At 34.9% G+C, this 26,110-nt stretch overlaps 1 protein-coding gene across 2 annotated transcripts in view; it reads left to right on the forward strand.

Annotated features, from left to right (window-relative positions):
- Positions 1-8,313: 8,313 nt before the first annotated feature.
- The window catches only part of SEC14L1 (SEC14 like lipid binding 1), an 84,562-nt gene continuing 66,765 nt past the window's right edge, over positions 8,314-26,110 (forward strand). Inside the window, exons 1-2 of one of the 2 annotated variants that reach the window (XM_003768676.3) lie at positions 8,314-8,462; positions 11,470-11,560. In XM_003768676.3, coding sequence (XP_003768724.2) covers positions 11,498-11,560 — 63 coding nt within the window. In that variant the 5' untranslated portion in view covers positions 8,314-8,462; positions 11,470-11,497. The remainder of the gene's footprint in view (positions 8,463-11,469; positions 11,561-26,110) is intronic. The other variant, XM_031965557.1, reaches the window with a different exon arrangement.

Consider the following 26,110-nt stretch of genomic DNA (forward strand, 5'->3'; position numbering starts at 1 on the left):
CTGTAAAAACAACTGCAGCAAGAATATGCCTTTGCCTAGACCACTCTACACATCAAATCCCTGGCAATTTCTATTTTATTTCTTTCGCTGAACCCAGATCACCAAATAGTGATCCTCAGAAACATTCCCAGCCTTGTCAATATCCTTGTGAGTTTGAGAGGTCAGGTTCTGGTTACCCTGATGAAGATGATTTTTACAATTTCCCAGGAGAAAATATGGACGATTTTGTTGTTGCCACCTACCTGCCCCATATAGAGGATATTACAGATGAAAGAGTTAAACCCCAAGACAGTCTCAGACTTGTCAAAACCCCAAGACAGTCTCAGACTTGTCATGATTTCCTGATTTGTGAGTTGTTCAGATAATATAAACTAAAGGTAAACATGAAAAATCTGTTGAGCAGTCCTATAAAATAGTCTTTACCTCCTGGGAGAGAATGAGAGGTGATGGGCTATTTCATGTCTATTATATTCATGTCATATATATTAAACATATTCTTGTGAGTCTTCTGTACTTCAAATGATTCTTTTGTGATGGAAGAAATATATACCTAAAACTGATATCTACTCTATCCTATATCTCATCTATTTTGTAAAAGTGTATTTAGTCCTTTTCTAAAAGAGATCCTGTAAATCTATTTAGGAAGACTCTAGACCATATCTAAGCTCTGTTAGAGAAATTTTCCCTGGAACTTTGGGGTAGGGGCACAATGAGTCAGACAGTATTAGCAAAGGCAAACTCCCCAAGTTATGAACTTTATTAGCTTGAACATTTTACTGAGGAGCCACTCCTGGACTGCAGGTTGCAACCACATTATAGGACTTAGGAAAAAAGATGCTAGTACAAGGTAATAAAAATAAATATATAAACATCAAAATAGAATAGACCCCAGCAGGAAGTTTGTTTTTTCCTTTGTGGGCAGCTAACCACAGAAGACAGAAAAGAGGAATATGGTTGCAGACCTAGCCAGGTGCTAGGAGCTTGGGTCATATGCTACTTATTTTAAAGATTTGGGACCCTGGTGGTGTGCCTTTGTTAGTTTCAAAGTTTTAATGAATCCCAAGAAATAGTTTAAGAGTAATCTCCCATGAGAATCTATAAATAGTTATCACAGGCAACTTCCTTTAAACAATCGGTCCCCTGATGCTACTTGGCTATGTCTGCTTTTATGACAATAAAACCCTTTCCTTTGAGAAATAAGACTGGTCTCTTGGTAATTTTTACCAATTGAACCTGCTTTTCCACTGCAAGAAGTATACACAAACACACACACACACAAATTATCACTGTCCCTTTTAAAGTGGTTACTTTGAAATACACTCATTTCTTTTTAAAAATGTTTGGTTTTATTTTTAAAATCATCAAGCATTCTTTTCATTCTCCCTCCAATCTGTTCTCAATCCCTGACCTATTGGCAAAAAAGAAAAAAAATCATTGTAACAAATACGAATAATCAAAACAAAATAAATTTCCACATTGGTCATATCCAGAGTCCATTGCCCTGGCTCTAAAAGAGTTTAGAAAAGGGATAGCATGAATCATTATCAAACTTCTGAAATGATGGCTAGTTATTGCAATGAACTATTAAGTGTTTCAAAGCTGTTTGTCTTTACAATATTATTGCATAAACTGTTCTGATTCTGCTTATTTCACTCTGCAATCAGTTTATACAAGTTTTTTCAATTTTCTCTGAAACTTATTTCATCATTTATTACAGCAAATAGTATTCTATTAAATTTCCATGCTACACTTTGTTCAGAAATTCTGCATTTGGTAGATGCCCTTTAGGTTTCATTTCTTTCCCTAAACAAAAAGAATTATCTAGCCTCTTATTTTAATATGTTTGAAAACATTTTTGCTAAGTCCCTGCAAATTATCTTCAGAATCGTTGGCATAATCTTTTGAAAAGCTTCAATCGTTGTCCTCTGGGAACAGATATAGTTTTTATCATCAAAAATCAACCAACAATAATTTTGATCAGTATAGTGGGAGATGAAGCTATAATAAGTAAATATAAAGTCTTACATTGAAAGTTCCAGGCATTATACATTCAGAGAGATCTGAAGGTTTTAGTCAGATTTCTATTGGTCAATGCTTAAACAATCAGCATTTTGAGGGGAAAATGCCCAGGACACACTTTTAATCTGCAGTATTAACATTTTCATCATTTTCAAAGTCTGGATAATGAACAAAATAACAAATATACCCCTGATTTATAGCCTTGGTTGCTTTCCGAGTTCTAATTGCACTCACTGAAAATTTTTGGAGCTAGCTCCAGCACACTTTTTTTTGGAGGGGAGAATAAGCTCAATGTGCAATTATGGCTATGTTACTTGAAGAATAGTGTATAGAATTAAATGATAGTCCTTCTATATTCTGCTCTAATCAGACTACAGTTAGAGTAATATGTTTAGTTCTGGATATGATAAACTACTAAATACCCAGAGACTATGATAAGATTTTGAGAGTTCGAAGGGATTGCATTCACACACCATTGGCCATCCAGGTCAACCTTATACAAAGGGATTTCTACTATTATATACCTAAATGGTTGTTAATACTAGAAGATTTCCAAGAAGTAGGTAGGAATTCACCACCTCTTGAAGTCATTCCACTTGGGGTAGTTTTGCTTATTAGTTTTTTCTTGGAGCAGCTATATAGCTTTATCTATCTACTGATAGAGGAGCTGTGAAGCCGTGAAGCCAGGAAGGACCTGAGATTAAATTTCAGCCACAGTCCCTTATGGCTTCAGTCCCTTACCAGTAGTATAAATCTAGACAAGTCAGTTGCCTCAAAACAACAAAAAAGGTTTTTTCTGAGATCAAGTCAAAATTTGTCCCTTTGCAATTTCTATACACTGCTAGTTCTGCCTTTTAGGGCAAAACAGAGGAAGTCTAATTCCTCCTCCTTTCAAATTCAGTACTTGAAAACATTGAAGTATCTTGTATTCATTTCTCTAGGATAAACCTGCATAGTACCCTCAAATAATCCTAGTGTATTATGAATTTAACATCTTCTTAAATCATGGCACTTACAATTGAATGCGGTATTACATCAAGGGCAAAATACAATAGGATCATGTCTATCTCTTGGCTCCTATAGATTGTGCCTTTTCTAATGCAGCCCAAGACTGCAAAAGCTTTTTTTTGCTGCCTACCACATTGCTGAATCCAATTGAGCTTGTAGCCCACTAAAGCTCCCAGATTCTTTTTTAAAATAATTGCTATCATTTAGAACTATGCCCAAAGGGCTATCAAACTGTGCATATCCTTTGATTCTGCAGTATCTCTGATGAGATCTAGATTTAGGGTGGTCAGGGAGTTAAATGATGAGGTCTAATGGCAGGTTCGGGGTTCAGGGAACCAAATGGAGAGATTTGGCTCTCCTATACCCCTTTGGGATTTGGCACATGGGTAGGGAGTTTTGGGAACTCCCTTTCAGGCAGTGCAGAAATCCTTCATAAAGGAATTTACGAACCCAAAAACTAGATTGGTAAAAGAGGTTTATTATAAGCATTGGGAAGTCAGCCTTTGCTATGCATGAATAAAAAGGCTGAATTCCTTAGTGGAGGAGTACTGGCAGAGAAGTAAAGTTTCTAATAGAGAGCCTGATAGAGAGGCATAAGGTCTTGTTAGGGAAATAGGTGAGGGAGATAAAGAGAGGGTAGCGCTGGAAGTGAATATTCCAGCGGACAGAGTTTGCTATGCCAGGAAGAAGGAGTTTCCTTGGCATGTTAGCTCCTCTGCAAGGATTGGGTTTAAAATTGCCATTTTTGTAATGGAAGCCTTGGGCTTCAAGCCTAGGCCTGTTCCCCCTCCTGAAGAGGCTGGTGGGTAGAGTTTGAGCTGGAATTGAATAGAAAATTTTCAATTGAATAGGGTGTTTCTCCAATTCAATAGGATTGGTATTTCCAGCTCTGGACTCTTCTAGCCCCATCTAGATTATAGAATGAAGCTGTTTGTCCTCAGGCAGGGTTTTTATAGTGGCAGGATTCAAGGAGAATTTGTCCTTCAAGGACTTAGATCAAAGTATAGTATTTTCACCATCTTAATATATATATATATATATATATATATAAAATATATGTGTGTGTATATATATATATATATATGTATAGCAGCAAAGTGACCAATAAAGCCTTAAATTTTTTAAAAAATTACATCCCATATATATATATATATATATATATATATTATATCCAAGTTTAAGATTTTATGATCATCTCTCTTGAATTTCATCTTATAAGATTCAGCCCAGTACTTTATTTTGTCAAGATACTTTTGGATCCTTTTATCCATTGTATCCCTCTCAGCTTTGTGCCATTTGTAGATCTGATTATTCTATCTATGTCTTTATTCAAGTTATAAATTTGATAGCACAAGGTCAATGAAAGATCCCTAGGGATTTTCTACCAGAGATTAACTGCCTGTTGATAGGTGAGGTATTAAAGAACTACTTAAGAATCCTTAAGGGATTACTCTTTGGGTTTCTGAATCCCGATTTTATTATCTAATCCACATCTTTTCATCTTGTCCATAAGAACAGCATGGTTTACTTTATCAAAGTTTATCTAGATAAAAATCTAGATAATCTAAATCTATAGCATTTCTATGATTTACAACAAAACAGTTTCGTGTGTCATGACTAATTCTTTACCCCACCACCCAATGATCAGAAGTGTATTTTAAATAAGTTTTTTCTCAATTACATGGAAACAACAAAAAAATTTAACATTCACTTTTTAAAAGTTTGAGCTACAACTTCTCTTTTTCCCTTCCCTTCCTTGAGAAGAGCAATTTGATATAGAATGTAGCTGTGTAGTCATGCAAAACATGTCCCTCTTAGCATTGTTGCAAAAAAAAAAAAAAAAAAAAAAAACAAACCAAAATAACCATAATAAAGTTTTTTAAAAGTATGCTTTGCTCTTAATAATTCTGTGACCCAAGATAATTTCAAGAGACTTGAGATGGAAAGTCTCCACATCCAGAGAGAAAATTATGAAGACTAAATGTGGATGGGAGAATAGTATTTTCATTTTTTTTGTTGTTTTTTTTCTTTTTCAGTTTTTTTTTCCCTTTTAGTCTTTTTTTTGCACAACATAACAAATATGGAAATATGTTTAAAAGGATAAACCTATATCAGATTGCTTGTTGTCCTGGGGAAGGGGGGATGTTTTGGAAACTATTTTTACATGTATTTCAAAAAATAAAGTACTATTGAGAAAAAAATAGTATGCCTCAATTTGCATTCACATCATCAATTCTTTCTCTAGAGATGGATAATACTTTTAATTGTAAGTTCTTCAGAATTGTTGTGTATAGTTGTATTGCTGAAAATAGTTGTCAATTACAGTTGATCCCAGTCCCATTATGCCCAAGGTTTACTTAGTTCTCCTCATTTCACTTTGTATCAGTTCATGTAAGTCTTCATAGGTTCTTCTGAAAGCATCCTGCTCATCATTTCTTATAGCACAATAGTATTTCATCACAACTTTTTTTTTTTTAGCTATTCCCTAATTGATGGGCATTCCCTTAATTTCTTTATCATAAGAATTGCTATTAAGTATTTTTGTATATATATGGGCATGACTTATTCTTGCTGAAGTTATACTTATTCTTTGTAATAACTATTTTCCTTTCCAGATATCAACCAACCATTTCTTTAATGAATCTTTCAAGAATTTTTTCAGGAATCTATATTAAATGCATTGGTCTGTGGTTTGTGGATTCTGTTCATATCAGATTATCCTTTGTGGATAGTTAAGGGAATAAGGTATGCAAATATTTTTAATATGATTGTACATGTATCACATATCATCAGCTTACTTTATTTTTTGGGAGAGGGGACTCAGAGAGGGAGAAAAAATTTTTGGAATTCAAAAATCTTATAAAAGTGAATATTGAAAACTATCTTTACATGTAATTAGAAAAAATAAAATAATATTAAGTAGAGGAGAGGTAGGGAAGAAATTCTAAACACTGAAGATTTTCATATATAAATTCCAAAATGAAAATAAAATCAAATATTTAGGATTAAGAACACACATTTACACACAAAGGGAATTAGGGATGTTTAAGTTGGACTCAGTGTGGAGGGGAGAAGACACATGACATCTGTTTTCTAATATCTGAAGAGCTATTTGATGGAAGAAAATGGGCTATTTACAACCTCCAGCCACTGTTGGTTCTATCTTTTAAGGTCAAGCAGAATGGAAGATTTAGGCTTGAAGTGAAAGAAGAAAAAGTTTTCTAAATTGTGCCAAAGTGGAATGGATTGCTTTAGTAAGTGGGTTCCAGAGAAGACTAAGTGAACACTTTTAGGGAATGTTATTATAGAAGGAATTCTTGGTCAGGTGTGAGTTAGATTAACGTGTTTCCTTCAGTCTCTGAAATTCTGAGTCCTCTTTAATTAGAAATACTTTGTGGCTATAAAAAAACTGGCTTTCTTGTTTTTGACTCATAAATTGACCCTGAAAGGCAAATTCCAAAGAAGAAATTACAAAAATATTTTGAATTGGGGCCCACTCTCCCAGCGTGACATTCATTTGGATGGCTAAATGCTGATGTGTTTAACAACAAAATTCTCATTTTATAGTCCTGCTTATTTCTGAGTAAAATAGTGTTTGTATTTGGGGGTGCTATCCACACCATAAGGCCTTCCAAATGTCATCTTATTTCACTACTGCCTTTTAAAATTAGATCTAGAGCTCCTACAGCCTACCTAAAATGCAAAATTCAAGCTAGACTACTACCCCTTACTTCCTCCCTCCTCTCCCATTCATCACTGTCCATCCTCTAAAATTCACCCATCTTCTAAAACTCAGATCTCAAAGAGCTTTATCAAAGCGGGTGGCAGGGCACCTAATCTCAATAATCCTATTCAGAAGGATGCTTAAGTAGTCTTTATGTAATCTCCCCCCCCCCCAAAAAAAAAAAAAAAAAGGTGCAAGTGGGTCTTGCTACTATATGCCAGGTATGGCTCTAAGGTTGGGGATACAAAGAAAGGCAAAAACATAGCTCCTGCCCACAAGGAGCTGGAATGTATATTCTCAGAGGGAAGGTACAAGCAATAGGGTGGGGTTAGGGCGCGGGTTCCATCCAGGAAAAGACTCCAGCACACTGTGCCGAGTCTTCCAAGAAGCCAGGAAGTCAGGAGGCCGAGGGAGGGAGGGAACTGGTCAGGCAGTGAAAAAGTACAGTCACGGAGTCTAGAGATGATGTTCTGTGTGAAAAAATGACGGGAATGCCGGTGGAACTAGATCGCGGAGGACTTGGAAAGGAGCAAGGCTAAGAAGCCTAGGAGGGGCCGGATTATGAAGGGCTTTAAGTAGCCCAAAGAGAATTTTCGATTTGATTTGTCGAGGTAGTAGGGAGCCGGGGTTTACTGGAGGGGGGTGCCGCATGGTGTCACAACTGCGCTCTAAGGAAAACCACTTCGGCGGCTGAGTGGAGAGAACAGAGGCCGGGACTTCTGGTTGGAGGCCTTCTCAGTCGTCCATCTCTGAAGTCATTCGCCGGTCCTAGCCATCCTAGGGCTCTTCCAAATTCCAGAGCATAAAACAGCCTGGGCACCCCGAGAGAGAGCACGCGCAGGGGAAAAACCCTCACTATAACCCTCGACTTAGAAGTTAGGTCTCAGAGAGCGTATTAACTCCTTCAATACAGAAGAGAGAAAAGGAGGCCCTAAATCACTCAAGTAATAAAAGGCGGAAAGGCTGAGCAAGTAAAGGAAGCCTTGTGAACATCAGACAAAAAAGTGAAGAAATAAGAGGGAGAAACTCAGAAGCACAGACAATGCGGATGAACTTGAGAGTCAATAAAAACAAATCCGTCATTCAGAAATTTCTGCACCGACATCTTTTAGCCCCCCCAGAAGCCCTCGGGCCCCTTTTGTCCCAACCGCATCCGGGTCCTCAAATTCCCAAACTTCAGCTCCTTTTTCTAACTCCACCCCCTGGAACGCCGACAAATAAAGTGGGCGGAGCCGTGACGTTACTCGCGGTGCCACGCGAGCCGCTCTCCACCCCTCTTATACCCCTCCACGCTTGCGCAACTGAGGTTCAGCCCAGGTCGTTCTCATTGACCCTCCCCCTCCCTAACTAGTTTCCCTCCCTCCACCTTCTTCTGCCCTAGCAACCGTCGTCCCCCGCAGCTTACGCCCACTTCTGGCTCAGCTGCGCATGTGCGCCTGTTTCGGCCGCCTGGGCCCCGCCCTCTCCGTCACCCGTAACAACCACCCGTCCCTTCTCTTCTCTTCTCCCTGTTCCTCCTCCCCCTCCCCAGCCCACTCCCCGGAACCAGCGGTCAGAGGAGCTGCTTCATCAGTAGCGGTAGCATTAGAAGCAGAAGCCACACTAGTAGAGCAGCAGCAGCAGCAGCAGCAGCGACTCCAACACCGCCGGAGCCGCCGGGATGAGCGCCTCCCGCCGCCCTCTGCTCCGAACCCGGCCTTTCTGACAGGAGGTAGGCGCGCGTCCCGGAGGGCGGGCATTGTGCGCGTTCTCGGCCTTCCAAAGCCGGCGGGATGGCTGGACGGCCGGCAAGCCGGCGGGAGGTGGCTTTGGGCTCTCCGGTCTCCCGCTCGCGAGGGCCCCTTCCGCGTCCAAGCCCTTTTTTGGGGGCTGCTTCCTGTCCTCCTTCCAGCCGTCTCCTTCGCAAGGAGCCCGGGACCCGCGTCCCTTAATTAAGCCCCTCCAGGCTTGTAGGTCCTGCCCGACCTTCAAGATCTGGTTCTGAATCCCTGGAATAGGGGTTCTCCTTTCAGGTCGTCCGCACCGCTTCCCTCTTAAGCTGACGGGTCCTGGACCTCTCGCTGCTGCATTTCGCCATCCTTTCCCCAGGCCCTGGTCTAGCTTCCTTCCCTTAGGCCATTTCTCCCAGGCCGAGGGTGGGGAAGATTTGTAACCACTTACGTCCTGTCCCCCATCCCCCCAAAATAAAAAAAAACATCATGTTAGGATTCTGTCCTCACTTATGAAATCTTTTCCCTCCCAAAGACCCCTACCCTTTTCCTTCTCTCCCTTAGCTGTGGGTCCTGCTTTTACAAGTTCTCATCACACCCCCTTCTTCCTCCGCCTGGAGTCATGCTCTCTTTAACTTTTAAGTTTTGGTTTTCTCATCATCACCCTAATCTCAGTCACCCTTCAATTTCCCTAATTAACCCCTCTCTCGCCTAGCGCCTATCTCTCTTCCATCTCTCAGTACTCTATTCAGGCTTTAGCCCTAGTTACTTTCTCATTTCTTCCGGGATGGCCGAGTCTTCGAGGACCTAGGGGTCTTCATCCACTTCTGGTTACTTTCACAATCTCTCCAGATAAACTCTTCATGTCCGCCTTTGACATGCTTCCTACATTTCTTTGGTATTTTCCCAAATCCTTTTGGTACCACTTTCGCCCTCAAAAGTCTTTTCCCTTTCCTCACTTCTTTTTAAGGAGTCTGATTTTGGGGGTTCTGGCACTTATTTTCTTGCTCACTTTCTGGGTTTTTCTCATCTGTTATTCAGTGGATGGAGTTTTCTCTTTTAGGAGTAATGTACCTTGCCCTCCTTTTTGGGCTTCTCTTTTAAACTTGATCTCGTCACATTTTTTTTATCTCATTAAAAGTTATCTGTGATTTATTTTTAAGAGAACGTATTACCGTAGAAGCAGCCCAACAAAGGATGTCGCTTGGCCTTTGTAATAAGATTCTCTTTGGGAACAAGTTTTTGGTCCCAAACATCCCATTTCTACTATTTTCTCAGGTAGAAAGTTGAGCCGATTTTCTAAGAAATCTGATGAGCAATAGTAGCTCAAAAAGCAAATAATTCACTAAAATGAATGGCTGTTAAAAGTTTCTTAAAAAACTAATCCACACTCCCAAAGATTTGTTCCCTTTTTTATGTCAATTCCCTTTTATATGTCAACTCCCTTAACAGTAGGTGGTAAACTAAAGATATTTATGATTTATTTTTTTCCAGATTAAATGCTGGATTGTAATATACTCCATAGAAGTTTTAGAGTTAAAATGCTGGAGTTTGGGCCATGATAGTGACAAAAACCAATAAACTACACCAAAATCAATCAATAAACATTAAGGTCCTATTATGTTGCAGGCACTGTGCCCTGAGAATGCAAAAAGAGGTAAAAAACAGTCCTACTTTCTAAGAGCTTAGATATAATGGGGACACCACAAGCAATATAAACAAAACAAGCTATATACAGAATAAACAACACTAGAGTTAAGAGGGCTTGGGAAAGGCTTCTTATAGAACATCAATTTAGTTTCTACTTAAGAAAAAAAAAGAAACTAAGTAAAAACATCCTTTTCATTAAATGCTAACAGTATATTATAAGAGTATAAATGATAAAATGCTTATTAAAACTATCTAGACATTTTTCAGTTTTTTTTTTTTTCCCAATTGGATTCTATTTTGTATTACCTGTCATCTGCTGTTTTTTCATCTGTATATTTCCTATAGTATTGAGCACATATTTGTCAGTTAGTTTTGATGTTATTACTTTAATTATTAACTTAAATAAAAAAGGAAATACCAGTTTGGAAGAAGAAATATCTGGTTTCATGAAGCAACAGTTAACTGAGAAAGCACTGAAATGTAATCAGAAGAACCTGATTCTGGTCCTTTTTCCTTTAATTCTCCTTTCATCACCCCAACTTGCTGTTTAACCTCTTTGGGGAGGATACCTATATTCTGTCTCCCTAGATTTTAACTGCCTTATGTGAAATGAAGGTGTTTTACTAGATGTCATCAGAGATCTTTCTGTTCTCCAGCTCTGTAGTTCTGTGTTTGAGGAACACAAGTGTGTTTTCAGAAAAATTCATATTGGCATTCATCCAACAAACTGGAGAATGGTTATCTACATTATAAAAGGATTCTTTTCAGTACAAACTTTTCTGTTATTTTTGTACATTACAGATCATTAATTACTTGGTTAGGAATAGGTCTGAGAAACTCCTTTATCTTTGTGAAGATAAATCTTAAAAATGATAGAACAAATTGGAAATTAAAATTTATTTGCCAAAATTCAGATGTATTCAGTATTTTACTTGAGTGCTTAATTTGAATTGTGTGATTTTTTTTTTTCTTTAAATTTTTATCTCTTTGTGTTATCCTCCCACTTAGTATTTGGCGAATAAACTAGTTTTTTCATGTATTAAAATAATAGAAATTTTCTTTCCTAGATAAAGATATCAGCCTGACTTTGTAGTAGAATCCAGGATTGTAAACTTTGTCAAGGCTAGGTTGCCTTTTTCTCCACTATATCACACTGTTGTTTTCATGTTAAAAAAAAAAAAATTATCCAATTAACCTTTTCTTAAAATCTACTAAAAATTCAGCTGATTCTATATTTTCTTTCCTTTATTAGTGTGAGATCCTTGTTTTCCTATTATGGGGGGAGTGATGGTAATGTAATGTACAAAGATAGTTACCTTTTTTCTCCCATCATGGTGTGTGTTTGTATGTGTTTTACAGGTTTGAAGATTGCTAAAACATTACAATCATGGTGCAAAAATACCAATCCCCAGTGCGGGTATATAAACACCCCTTTGAGTTAATAATGGCTGTAAGTACTTTAATTTGTTACTCAATTTTTTTTGGATTAAAAAAAGTGTTTTTGTTGTTGTTTTTGCAAATTTGATAATTTATATATAATGCCTTTTAAAATAATTATCTTTGCCTCTGTTCTTCATGCTTTGTTGTTTTATGCTTTTATATTCTGCTTATCTACTTTTATCTTGCTTTTTAAAATATCATCTCAGAGCTAATTTTTTTTTGTAAAAATGGACACAATTTTGAGAAATTGTATTTATTTTTTAAAAGATACTGTTATTCTGTTGCTTAACCATTGCTTGGTTTTTTTCTTTTAAAAGTGGAAGCTTGCTAAATAATTTTTCACCCAGGATTACTACTATATATTTTCTTTAAAAGAAAAAGAAAGGGGAAAAAAAGAGAACATGAAAAACATTTCCTTTTTTTGTTTTCTTGTTTGTATTAAAACACATTTTAGAAGTATTCCTTTTAGATAGACTTTGCATTTATCTTTTAGGGTTGAGTTTTTGCTTTAATTATCCCAATAACTTTTTGAAAAGTACTTTTTTTCTTAAATAATAATCATTTCCAAATATGAATTAGTGAAAATCAGTAAGTTTTTATTGAGATTTTAGAAGAGTTTCACTAATTGCATGGCAGAAGATAGACATTTCACTAAATAGAAATAATATTTCAGTAGTTCTTGGTTATTGTATTTAAAGAAATCCTAAAACACATACTTACAAAGAAAAGAGCTGAACTTAAGCAGTTTAGCTATTTTTTCTATAGCTTTTTAAAATAGGTAATCTTTATGTTAAGGTTATGGTCAGTCAGCAAGGAATTAAGTCAATAATGATAATTTTACTTACAGTAATTTAAATATACCATATATCAAATTATGTCTCCTTAACCAACTATATAAAAAAGCTTCATTCTACTCAGTTTGTTGAGTTATATTTAAGTCTTCTCCTGACCTTTAAGTTTGTGATATTGTTATACTGCTTATAAAATTTTTGAGTTGCCTGTGCAACAAGAGAACTGTTCGGTTCTGCACACATATATCGTATCTAGCATATACTGTGACATATTTAACATGTATAGGACTGCTTGCCATCTGGGGGAGGGGGTGGAGGTAGGGAGGGGAAAAGTCGGAACAGAAGTGAGTGTAAGGGATAATGTTGTAAAAAATTACCCAGGCATGGACTCTGTCAATAAAAAGTTGTAATTATTTTTAAAAAAAATACAGAAAGTAAAAAATAGTTTAAAAAAAATTATGTTACATGGCCTTTTCCCATTTTCTGGAGTCATGTTATAGAATTTTAGTTTTGTACTTTTAATTTGGAGAGAGATTTAGTTCTTGAATGATCGTTATATCATTTGATCTTAGAATTCTAGTATATCAATACTCAATATTTACCTTGTGTCTTTGTTTTTCTTGTAATTCAGGGAAAACTACAGTAGAGTTAATTTGTCTTTCCACCCCTGATTTGAAATGAGAAAGAAAGATTAAGGACAAGAAAAAACACACTTTTTATGAGCGTTTGCTTATATATCTATTAAAACTTTAAAATAAGTATTTGAACTCCATAATAAGAAGTTAAATATGACATTATTAGTTTTACTGGAAAAGACTTTAGAATTCATCTAATCCAGCTTCTTCATTGTATGGATGAAGAAACAGGGATCAAGAGAAATATCGTGAATTGTCTAACTTTACACAGTTAACTAGCAAAGCAAGAGCTAGATTATGTTTCCTGACTCTCAGGACTCATAGACATACCTCATTTATACAGTCAGATTTTTTGTAGATTTATCCCTGTGTTTTTTATTAACATATGTATCATATCCTTATATACCTTTCATCAATTCTTCCTGTGCTTGAAAAATTTATCCAGCCTGCAACATGTACATTTGGGCTTGATTACTCTTAGTAAAAACTTACAGTTTACCTGCTGTGTACATAACATTGCTCTTTCCACTCCCATTTCTGGGGGAGGAATTCTTTAACCTTTCCTTGTCTTTTGATTGCTTTTCCACTGCCTACAAATATGTTCATCTCCCTCGTCCTTTTAAAAAAGAAACTATCACTTAACCCTGTTAAGTTATCTCGTTGAGATATCATCCTTATTATTTCTCAGAAAGCCATATTTCTAGAAAGGGTATCCACAATCAGGACAGATCATTGAGCCTATTCAGGAAATCATTTAACTTATGACTTGGTTTCTTTATCTATAAAATGAAGTTAATATTAATAGTTATCTTCCAGAGTTGTCACAACCAAATAAAATAGAATTTCCAAAGCACTTGTAAACCTTAAAGTGCTAGATATTATTATTATTATCTCCTACCCCTAATTCCTAGCAATTTGGTTTGTTCTTTACTCCTCAAATGAAATTGTTCTTCATAAGATAGACAAAGAACTCTTGGTTGCTAAATCCAGAGGCCTTTTCTTAGTTTTCATTTTGCTTCTGGCTCTTTAATTTTCTCTTTCTCCCCACCTTGTTTCTCTTCCTTTGGTTTCATCACTCTTTTGATTATAACTACTTTTCAAATTTGATAAATCCTATTCTAGATTTTCAGCTATTTTTTTTTTCTGTCTTCATTAATGGTTATCATCTTCACTTCCTTGACTTTTACTTTCATCTTTCTCAATTTCCATATGTAATCACTGACTAAGTTTTACTGATTCTATTTCTTCTATATCCCTATTCACATAGCTTCTGCCTTAGTTCAGGCCCCTATCAGATCAAGCCTAGGTTATTTCTATAACCTATTTCTAATTTATCTTTCCTTTTTTTAGTCTGCCTTTCACAATGCCACAAATGCCAATCTCTGTTCCTGAAACACAGATCTGATCATATCATTTCCTTAAATATTGTTTCTAGGATAAAATGCATTTTCCTTAGATTGGCATTTGAAACCCTCCACAATCTTGAAGCTTTTGTATTATAACAGTCTTAGATCATATTCTTCTTCATGTATTCCCCATTCTAGTCCCACTAGTCAGCAGTCATTTTCTCTATATAACATTATATCTCCCTTTTCTGTGCCTATGTACTGTGAAATGTGTTCTTTCCTTAAATTCCTATTTAAAATCATTAAGGTTTCTTCATTTCACTTCCTGATAGAGTTCTTTCCTGATCCACCCAATTATTAGTGATTTTTTCTTTTTGAAATTACATATTTATCTGTGTACATATATCCCCTACAGAGAATGAAGGTAGGAATTGTTTTGTTATTGCCCTTGCAAACTCAGGTACTCAGTTTGTACATACAAACAAAAGAGTTAGGATGTCATTTGTGTAGGGAAACTCCTTAGCCAATTTGTTTACGACTTAGTATGTCTTTGAGAGTTATCAGAGACACATAGAAGTTAAGTTCAAGGTCACATAATTAATAAATGTTAGGGTGAAATTTGAATCCTGTTCTTTCTAATTCCAAGCCTAGCACATTACTGTGTCACCACAGTGCCATTTATCTTGTACACAGCAATTTCTTAAGAAAGGAACTGAAGGGACAGCTAGTTGGCACAGTGTATGACAGAGCACAAGCCCTGAAGTCAGGAGGATCTGAATTCAAATCTGGCCTCAGACACTTAATACTTCCTGGCTATATGACCCTGGGCAAGTCACTTACCCCCAATTGCCTCAGCAAAAAAAGAAAAGAAAAGAACTGAAACAGGTTTGAGGTTCAGCTTTTGAGGAGCTTCATCAAAGGGGAAACATCAGAAAATGAATTGTAGAAGAATTTAAGGAAAAATAAATGAAATAAACATTTTTTGGGAAAAGAACTCAGTTAAAATAAATCAATATAATTTTTGATATTCTGATAAATTCTTTGATGAAAGAGGGTACAACTTAGGACTAAAAGAATGTGGTTTTAAGGTTATTCAAGGATTTTAGTTAGCTACATACATGTTTTTGTTCTGTTACCATTTTTAGAATTGGAAATAAATATTGGGCAACCTTTTTTCAACGTGGATTGAATCTAGTTTAGTCTCTTTATTCATCTGAATTTATCCTATTACATTTATCATGAATAATAATTAGAATGTGAAAGTTCAGTTTACTCCTTTGTTGCCAATATGGTAGGATAAGGTAAGATTAATATGAAATCATAAATAGTTTTTTTTTTTTTTTAATTCTGCAGCTTACCATAAGTTTTGTCCTGTGATAAGTTGCTGAGGATACAAAGAAAGGCAAAAACAGTTATGCCCCCACAAAGTTCCTATTAAGATGGGGGAGTCAATATACAAACACAATACTTATAAGATGTATAACAGGAAAAATGAGAAATAATCTCAGAGGAAAGGCATTAGTATTAAAGGGGACTAGGAAAGGCTCCTTGCAATCAGTCAACCAATAAATACTTATTAAGCACCTGTTTATCTGAGACTTCAAGGAAGTCAGAGTAACTAGGAGACTGAAATGAGGAAGGAGAGTATTACAGAAACGGAGTATAGCCAATGAAAATGCAGAGTTAGAAGCGTCTTGTCTAAGAAACAGTAACAAGGTCAGTGTCATTGGATTAGTTGTAAATACTTGAAGGGGAGAAGAGAATAAGATGTAAAAAGACTAGAAAGGAATGTAGGGGTAAGCTTTGAAAGGCAAGCAAAGGATATTATATTTTGTCCTGTAATTAGTAGTGAACCATTAAAATTTATTGAATTGGAATGGTGGTGATGGTGACATGGTCAGTCTTGTGGAAAATCAGTCACTTTAGCAACTGAGCGTAGGATGGATTAGAGAGAGGCTTTGAGGCAGGGAGACCCAAACAGAAATCTCTTGCTACAGTCTGCAAATGAAGTAATGAGATCCTGCAATAGGGTTATAGCATTGTCAGAAATGATGTGTTGTAAAAGTAGAATCAATAAGAGTTGATAACAGATAAGATAATGGAGGTGGTGGGGGAAAGAATGAGGATTGAGGATAACAGCTAGGTTATGAATCTTGATGATTGGGTGGATAATGGTACCTTTAATAATAGGAATATTGGGAAGAAAGGAGTTTGGGGGGAAAGATAATGAATCCAGTTTTTAACATGTTGAATTTTAAGTGAATAAGAGAAATATGGATCAAATTGTCCAATAGATGGTTGAAGACTTAAGGCTGGACATCAAGACAGTAGTAAGATGGTAGAAATATTTTTTTATACCCTGTACTCTCATTCTAGCCTATATGTCATACTTATCAGTTAAATCTGTCAGCTATGCTATATGTAAATAAAACTGTTCAGGTAACAATTTAGTTGTAAAATATTCTTCCTTTCCACACAATTCATAGTAAAAAGATTTTGACTGTCATAATAATGTATAGAGAGGCAGTTTAGAAAGTGCAATGGATTGTGCACTAGTCTTAGAATAGAGTTCAAGTGAAGTCTTATTCTTCCTAGCAGTGTGATCTGGGCAGGTCACTTAAACTCTGCCTCAGTTCTATCAATTTAAAAACAGGAATAATAATAGCACCAGCTTCCCAGTGTTGTTGTAACAGTGCCTGGAACATAATAAGCTCTTAATAAATGTTCCTTTCCCACTCTATCCCCCATTGCAGTATATTTCTAGTTAGATAATTGTGTATGTTGGTGGTAATGGTTCAGAAAAAGATACATGTATATGTTATGCCTTCAGTACTTTAGGTGAAATATATTCACCAAATATATATATTATATATATATATATAACATACATATATATATTATATAATATATTATATATATAATATATTATTTTAAAATAAAATTAATTTTTAGTTGTAACATTACAAGGTTGTTTTAAAGCTATATGGCAAAGAAGTAGTGATATGTATTTTTTTTTATTGTTGAAAACTTGTGTGAGAATAGTTTATATATAACTTTGGATCAGAAATTACCTGAATTTGTCTATTCTCATCTTTTTACACCCAGTTATAATGTATAGCCATTATGATCATGTGGTTTGAGATCATCTCATACATAAAAATAGTTAATTTCACATTTGCTTTTTTCTTCTTATTCATTTAACATCACTTGATTCTTCTTCCTTTCCAGAAAGGCCAACCCCTTATTTTCACCCTGATAAATATTACATCACCTTCCCCTTCCCTTTTGCTCTCAACTTCCTAAATGCATATTGTTTATTTTTCAGGATATTGGATATTATTATTTTCATACCTTAATTCCCTGTCAGTGACATCTTGTCATGTATCATTATCTTCCTATAGTCTACTTTTTGTAACAAAGTTTCTGACAAAATATAACATTGGAAAGCATCCTCTCCTAGAAGTATTATTATACAATGTTTGGAGGCATTTTGGATACAAAACACATTTTGCAAGTAAAATAGAATTTATGGGCAGCAAATTAAAGTTGATAAATCATAGTTTACGAGAAAATTATATATATAACCTTATGCATCATTTAATCTGCATTATATTTTCCTTTGTATTGTTTCATATATATATATTTATATATATATTTATTATGTATCACACACACACACACACACACACACACCATTTCCTGTTGAAAATGTAAGTAACAATCGTTGAAACACTTATTTTCTTGATAGTAATAAAATAGAAATTAATTTTCTTGGTGAAATTAGGAAACAAGCTTATAACTTAGAGATTGGTTATATATCTGTGTGTTTTGGAAAAGGGGGAGAGAAAGTCATTCATAAAATGTTTCTTAGCATTAGTAATTTTTTTTTCAGAAAGAAGAGCCAGAGTAGAATTATCTAGGAAATAACTGAGATGTTCTGGAAAGAGCTCATACTTGAGAGATAATAGCTAAATTACAAAGTACCCTATTGATATTTTATAATTGGTTGTGTATTTAGAGAATAATTTCCTAACAAATAGTTTTGGCTGGTGAAAATTGGTTTAATTTTAATACTTTAGACGTTCAATATATTAGCAAACTATAGCATTTCTTAATTGCATCATAATATTTTTTAAATTTTAAGGCTTTTTATATTCTTATAGCTTTTTATTTACAAGATATATGCATGGGTATTTTTTGAGCATTGACCCTTGCAAAACCTTCTGTTCCAACTTTTCCCCTCCTCCCCAACCCCTCCCCCAGATGGCAGGTAGACCAATACATGGTTAAATATGTTAAATACAATATATGTATACATATCCATACAGTTATTTTGCTGCACAAGAAAAATCAGACTTAGAAATAAGGTAAAATTATTTTATTTTTAATAATAAAGAGAAGGAAATCAAAAATGCAAGCGGACAAAAAAAAGAGGGATTGGAAATGTTATGTTGTGGTTCACACTCATTTCCCAGAATTCTTTCATTGGGTGTAGCTGATTCTCTTTATTATTGAACAAATGGAACTGAATTGGTTTATCTCATTGTTGAAGAGAGCCACATCCATCAGAATTGATCGTCATATAGTATTGTTGTTGAAGTATATAATGATCTTTTGGTCCTGCTCATTTCACTCAGCATCAGTTCATGGAAGTCTCTCCAGGTCTTTCTGAAATCATTCTGCTGGTCATTTCTTACAGAACAATTTTATTCCATAATATTCATATACCACAATTTATTCAGCCATTCTCCAATTGATGGACATCCATTCAATTTCCAGTTTCTAGCCACTATAGAAAGGGCTGCCACAAACATTTTTGCAAATACAGGTCCCTTTCTCTCCTTTAAGATCTCTTTGGGATATAAGCCCAGCAGTAATACTGTTGGATCAAGGGGTATGCACAATTTGGTAACTTTTTGAGTATAGTTCCAAATTGCTCTCCAGAATGGCTGGCTGGATGTATTCACAATTCCACCAAAAATGTATCAGTGTCCCAGTTTTCCCACATACCCTCTAACATTCAGCACATAAAACTTTTAAAGCATTCTAAGGAATGTTAGATTCTATTTGGCTATTTGGCTCACAGTTCTTTAATTCATTTGTATTTTCTACTAATTTATGTAACATTTATCTTAAATGTTTCTTCAGCCTACTTCCTGGGATACAATTTAAAGAAACCATAACACAAATGTTTTCTTTTTAACTTTTTAACACAAATTATTTGCTTTCAAACTAGAATGTATCAATACTATTTTTAAAATATCTTTGTAAACTCCATTTTAACTTCTAATTTACAAAGTGACATTTTTAATGATTCAAAATAATTTTAAATTTGGTACTTTGAAAAACTGTTATTTGATCAATGTGAATAATTCTGTCACTGTGGATTCCAGCTTTTTCGTGTCTTTATAAGGCTTTACAAATAACTGTGGCAAAAAATAATCAAATTATTGGTTGCTGATCTGCTGATAAGCTCTTATTCATAATCATCATAAATATGGAGCACTTCCATGCTTTGATGAAACATGGGAATATAGTTAATTTATATTGGGTCAATAGAAATTATATGATCTACATAAACTTTTTTCTTGTTTAGATTATATGTTTCTAATACCATAAAGAAATAGTTTTCAAGGGATTCAACTATTGCTAAGAAATAATTCTAATTAAAATATAATCTTTAATTTACAAGTAAGTATATTCAGTTGTTAGTGTCAGTCATAGAAGAAAAGCAGCATCTAAAAGCAGGATAGAATATAATCTTTGTTTAGAATGATGAGATAAGGTTTTTTTAAAAAATTTATTATAATAACTTTTTATTGACAGAACCCATGCCAGGGTAATTTTTTACAACATTATCCCTTGCACTCACTTCTGTTCCGAATTTTCCCCTCTCTCCCTCCACCCTCTACCCCTCTACCCCTTCCCCTAGATGGCAAGCAGTCCTATATATGTTGAATATGTCGTAGTATATCCTAGATACAATTATATATGTGTGCAGAACCAAACAGTTTTCTTGTTGCACAGGGAGAATTGGATTCAGAAGGTAAAAATAACCCGGGAAGAAAAACAAAAATGCAAACAGTTTACATTCATTTCCCAGTGTTTTTTCTTTGGGTGTAGCTGCTTCTGTCCATCATTGATCAATTGAAACTGAATTAGGTCTCTTTGTCAAAGAAATTCACTTCCATCAGAATACACCTTCATACAGTATCATTGTTGAAGCATATAATAATCTCCTGGTTCTGCTCATTTCACTTAGCATCAGTTCATGTAAGTCTCTCCAAGCTTCTCTGTATTCATCCTGCTGGTCATTTCTTACAGAACAATAATAGTCCATAACATTCATATACCACAATTTACCCAACCATTCTCAAATTGATGGGCATCCATTCATTTTCCAGTTTCTAGCCACTACAAATAGGGCTGCCACAAACATTTTGGCACATACAGGTCCCTTTCCCTTCTTTAGTATCTCCTTGGGGTATAAGCCCAGTAGTAACACTGCTGGGTCAAAGGGTATGCACAGTTTGATAACTTTTTGGGCATAATTCCAGATTGCTCTTCAGAATGGTTGGATTCGTTCACAACTCCACAAACAATTTATCAGTGTCCCAGTTTTCCTGCATCCCCTCCAACAATCATCATTATTTTTTCCTGTCATCTTAGCCAATCTGACAGGTGTGTAGTGGTATCTCAGAGTTGTCTTAATTTGCATTTCTCTGATTAATAATGATTTGGAACACTCTTTCATATGAGTGGTAATAGTTTCAGTTTCATCGTCTGAAAATTGTCTCTTCATATCCTTTTGTCAATTGGAAAATGGCTTGATTTCTTATAAATTAGAGTCAGTTCTCTATATATTTTGGAAATGTGGCCTTTATCAGAACCTTTAACTGTGAAGATGTTTTCCCACTTTGTTGCTTCCCTTCTAATCTTGTTTGCATTAGTTTTGTTTGTACAGAAGCTTTTTAATTTGATGTAATCAGAATTTTCTATTTTGTGATCAATAATGGTCTCTAGTTCATCTTTGGTCACAAATTTCTTCCTCCTCCACAAGTCTGAGAGATAAACTATCCTATGTTCCTCTAATTTATTTGTAATCTTGTTCTTTATTTCTAAATCATGGACCCATTTTGATCTTATCTTGGTATACAGTGTTAAGTGTGGGTCCATGCCTAATTTCTGCCATACTAATTTCCAGTTATCCCAGCAGTTTTTGTCAAATAATGAATTCTTATCCCAAAAGTTAGGATCTTTGGGTTTGTCAAACACTAGATTGCTATAGTTGACTATTCTGTCTTGTGAACCTAACCTGTTCCACTGATCAACTAATCTATTTCTTAGCCAATACCAAATGGTTTTGGTGACTGCTGCTTTATAATATAATTTTAGATCAGGTACAGCTAGGCCACCTTCATTTGATTTTTTTTTCATTAATTCTTTTGAGATTCTAGACTTTTTATTATTCCATGTGAATTTTGTTGTTATTTTTTCTAGATCATTAAAATATTTTCTTGGAAGTCTGATTGGTATAGCACTAAATAAATAGATTAGTTTAGGGAGTATTCGCTTGGCCTATCCAAGAGCACTTAATATTTTTCCAATTATTTAAGTCTGACTTTATTTGTGTGGAAAGTTTTGTGTAATTTTGTTCATATAATTCCTGACTTTCCTTCTATGCTGTCAACAGTTATTTTGAATGGAATTTCTTTTTGTAGCTCTTGCTGTTGGATTTTGTTGGTGATATATAAAAATGCTGAGGATTTATGGGGATTTATTTTATAACCTGCAATTTTGCTAAAGTTATGAATTATTTCTAATAGCTTTTTAGTAGAGTCTCTGGGGTTCTCTAAGTATCCCGTCATATCATGATGAGATAAAGTTGTGGAGCTACTATTGTGCCACAATGTGACTTCTTACTCCAAGAAAATAGAGGTGGTAATAAACATCATAGACCTGTATCCTTTACCAAATTGACTCATAGTTTTCTAACCAAGGCCAATTTGTGCATGTGTGTGCATGCGTGTGTGTGTGTGTGTGTGTGTGTGTGTACAAATATGATTTAAATGGCAATCTCCAAGGGCACAATGAGGCCATATCTACCTAATGTGTGGCCATAATAGGAAAACAGTTGAGTTTACTTAATCACTAAGAGAAAATATTGATTTATTGGCCTCCTTAACAAAATTTGCATGCCAGTTCATTGTTTAGATGTTTTCATGGCTCAGAGTTTTCTGTAAGCAGATTCTTTGGCACTTTTGCAGCTGACAGCTGATTTTTCCTTGTTCATTACCTCATTATTTTGATCTCAGATTTATTTTTCATAGGTAAAAACAACTCTAGCCAATTCTATATGGTTTTGAGTTATTGAGGTCAGAATTTTCTGCTATTGCTTTATTACAAATTTTCTATGTCACCAATGTAAGAAAGAATCATAGACTTAATAGTCATTTATGAAATGGCACTTGAAAAGCATCTGACTTTTCTTCTCCCCTCATCTTTCCTCTTTTTTCCCCCTCTTTCCCATCTCATCCATCTGTTATACCAGATCAGTATTGCTTATACTTATGCTGCTACTTTGCTCAGAATCATCTACAATGATTCCTGATTGCCCATTGAGTAAAATTTGAAATCCGAAATCTAGCATGTAAGACTTTAATATTATACAATCTTAATCTCATTACTATTTCTCAGCCAACCTTGACTTTTCAAGATTCCTTCTACCTATCCTATATTTCCTTACCACTATGCTTTTTTTGTCCCATATGCCTAAGATTTTCCTCCCTACTTTAATTTCTATTTTTCCTTTAAAGCCCAACTCACATGAGTAATCTCCCCAAAGATGATCATTCCCCTCCCTCTCATGTCTCCTCTGACTTGAAACATTTTTTACATTTCTTAAATGGGTTTCTTATGTATTGTTTTGTATTATAGGTTATATTATTCCTCTACAATTCTGTAAGATCTATATTTTATCTAAACTGTGAATCTTATCCAATACCTCGCATGGCACTCACATAGTAGGTGCTTAATAATTTTTTTAATATTGAATTTTAAAAATGATTTATTTTAGGTTACACATGTAGATTAATTTTTTTTACGTATTTCCATATGAGTTAAAGTTGGGAGAAAAAATCATAACAAAAGAGAAAAACCACAAGAAAAAAAAGGGCAAAAATAGCGTGCATTGATCCACATTCAGTTTTCCATAAGTCTCTCTGGATGTGGATAGTATTTTCCATCCAAAGTTTATTGGGATTGCCTTGGATCACTGAATTGCTGAGGAGAACCAATTCTATCATAGTTGATCACACAGTCTTGGTGTTTTGTACAATGTTTTCTTGGTTCTGTTTGCTTCACTCAGCATCAGTTCATGTAAATCTTTCCAGACTTTTCTAAAATCAACCCGTTCATCGTTAAATTGAATTCAATTGAATCTTTGGAATTAGGCATCCTTTTGGTGATAAATACTTTAAAAGAGAATTCAAGCAAATGAATCAGTTAAAAAGCACTTATTAATCACCTACTTAATACATTATTTCAGTACATGGAAGTAGAGTAGTGAAACTTGTATCTCTATTACTAACATTCCAGATCTTTATATTTGTAAAGAAATTAAGTAATTGTTGGTTTAAGTTTTTTTATCTTTTACAAAGTCATAAAATGTCAATGTCCATAATGTCTGGCCTCATTTTGCGTATGAGGAAACTACAACCCAGATGAGAAAGTGACTTGCCCATGTGACAGAATGTGTTAATGTTAGACCTGAAACTATCCAACTCTTGATTTTGTTGGTGGTATTTCCATTATACAATAGTGCCAAAAAGCAAGCTTTCTCTTATAAAGATTAGATTAGGTCCTCTAATTGCTACTATGTATAGTTAAAATGAGTTGAAATTCATCAAGCCCTTAAATCAGCATCTCTTTAAAGTAAGTAGTCAGAGATCTTTCTTAATATATGTGTAAATATGTATGTTGGTATAATCTGACACTAACTGCTGCTGTGAATAGTGGCTAGAATAACCATCCATGTCCAAAAACCAAACAAATTGTTGTGAACTGTATTCATTACTAAGCAGACCTTCTCTAATTAGGAAGATTAAACTTCCTTTTTTTTCCACACTAGTTTATTATACCAACACCTTGGTGACAATGTTACTTATTTGGTGCAAGGGCTACAGCCTCTTGAAAATAGAAATAGGAAAATCAGTATCAGTATATCATACAAACTAGGTATAATACTGGTATAATTTAAGCAATTATAATTATAAAAAGAATCACATTACACATCAGCAGAATTATTTGCACAGTATTCAGTAACATATCTACTAAGACAATTGGTAAGGAAGTGTGTTGGGGCATAACACAGTTTGCAGGAGGACTATTAGACATTTTTACATTTCACCTCTTCCTTGAGCTTTCCAAATCCTCTGCTGTTGAAACCTTTTCAGTGAAGTGGCCAGTCCTTCCTTTTGCAGAATCTATTCTCTCTGATTCAGACATTTCCCTTATAGTTAGCCAGTGGTGTATGTGTTGTCATGTTGGGAGAATCATGTCACCACTATAATAACAGACTTCTATACCTTTTGATATTCACAATGCCACTTATTAAAGGATAGGAAATGCAAAAGAGAGAGAGGTGGCCCCATCATTGGCACAGGGTTGCCTTGGCAGGACATAATGCTCACTCACAGCTATATGGAGCTACATCAGAGATAGGGTGGTCACATCCCCTCTTCCTCCATTCTTAGAATATAGCTCAGAACAGTCCTCACAAAATGAAGATTACAGCCAAAAAATTCAGTAAAGTAAAAATCATATTTATGAGACTTGTCTATTGAAGTTGAGATTGCTAGCATTTTTTTGTTCTCTGTAATTTACATAGGTCTATCATTATAATAGATGATAGGTAGCATCATTATTTATAGATATCTTTGCTTATTGTGGAGCTGAGGTCAAGTGATTTCTTAAAAGAAATATACAGTGTTGATATCCTCAAAGGAGAAAAAACACTATTTTGTTTTTACATGTAAGAGAAGTCATCTGTAGCTTTTTATTAAGTTCAATAAAAATTGTCCATAGGACTATCTATGGATAAATGATAGATAAAAATAAATATATTAAGTATAAAAAAATAGTACTTTCAGGAAACTTAGTATCTTGTTGGGAAGATTAATAAAACATTTTTTAAAATTCTAAACTTATTTACTGCCCCCTTCCCAAATGAGCATTTCACATGCAAAATAGAATAGCAAAAAAAAGATTGCATGTGAGACCCTGAGTTTCTATCCCATATAGCTTGTTTTAAAATAAATATGATAAAAATAAAACTACCCTGCTTATCTGTGCTTCCTTCTGTACCCCACTGCACTTTTTGTCTAAGTAGCCTTCCTTTTAAAAAGCTGGAGCAGAAACTATTATGCTTTCAGCTGAAATTAAAAAAAAAAAAAAAAAGAGAGCAGGGATATCAATCCTGATCTCAGATGAAGAAAAGCAAAAATAAATTTAATTAAAAGAGATAAGGAGGTGCAGCTAGTTGGTGTAGTGGATAGAGCATCAGCCCTGAATTCAGGAGGACCTAAAGTTAAATTCAAATCTGGCTTCAGACACTTAACATTTCCTGGCTGTATGACCCTGGGCAAGTCACTTAATCTCAATTGCCTCAGGAAAAAGAGAGAGAGGAATACTATTGATAATGGTACCTCATAGATTTTGCTAATGGGTACCATAGATAATGTAGTGTCAATACTAAATATATATTCACCAAGTGGTGTAGCATCCGAAT

This window comes from Sarcophilus harrisii, chromosome 4 (assembly GCF_902635505.1).
Source record: "Sarcophilus harrisii chromosome 4, mSarHar1.11, whole genome shotgun sequence".
In the NCBI taxonomy this organism is placed as follows: domain Eukaryota; kingdom Metazoa; phylum Chordata; class Mammalia; order Dasyuromorphia; family Dasyuridae; genus Sarcophilus; species Sarcophilus harrisii.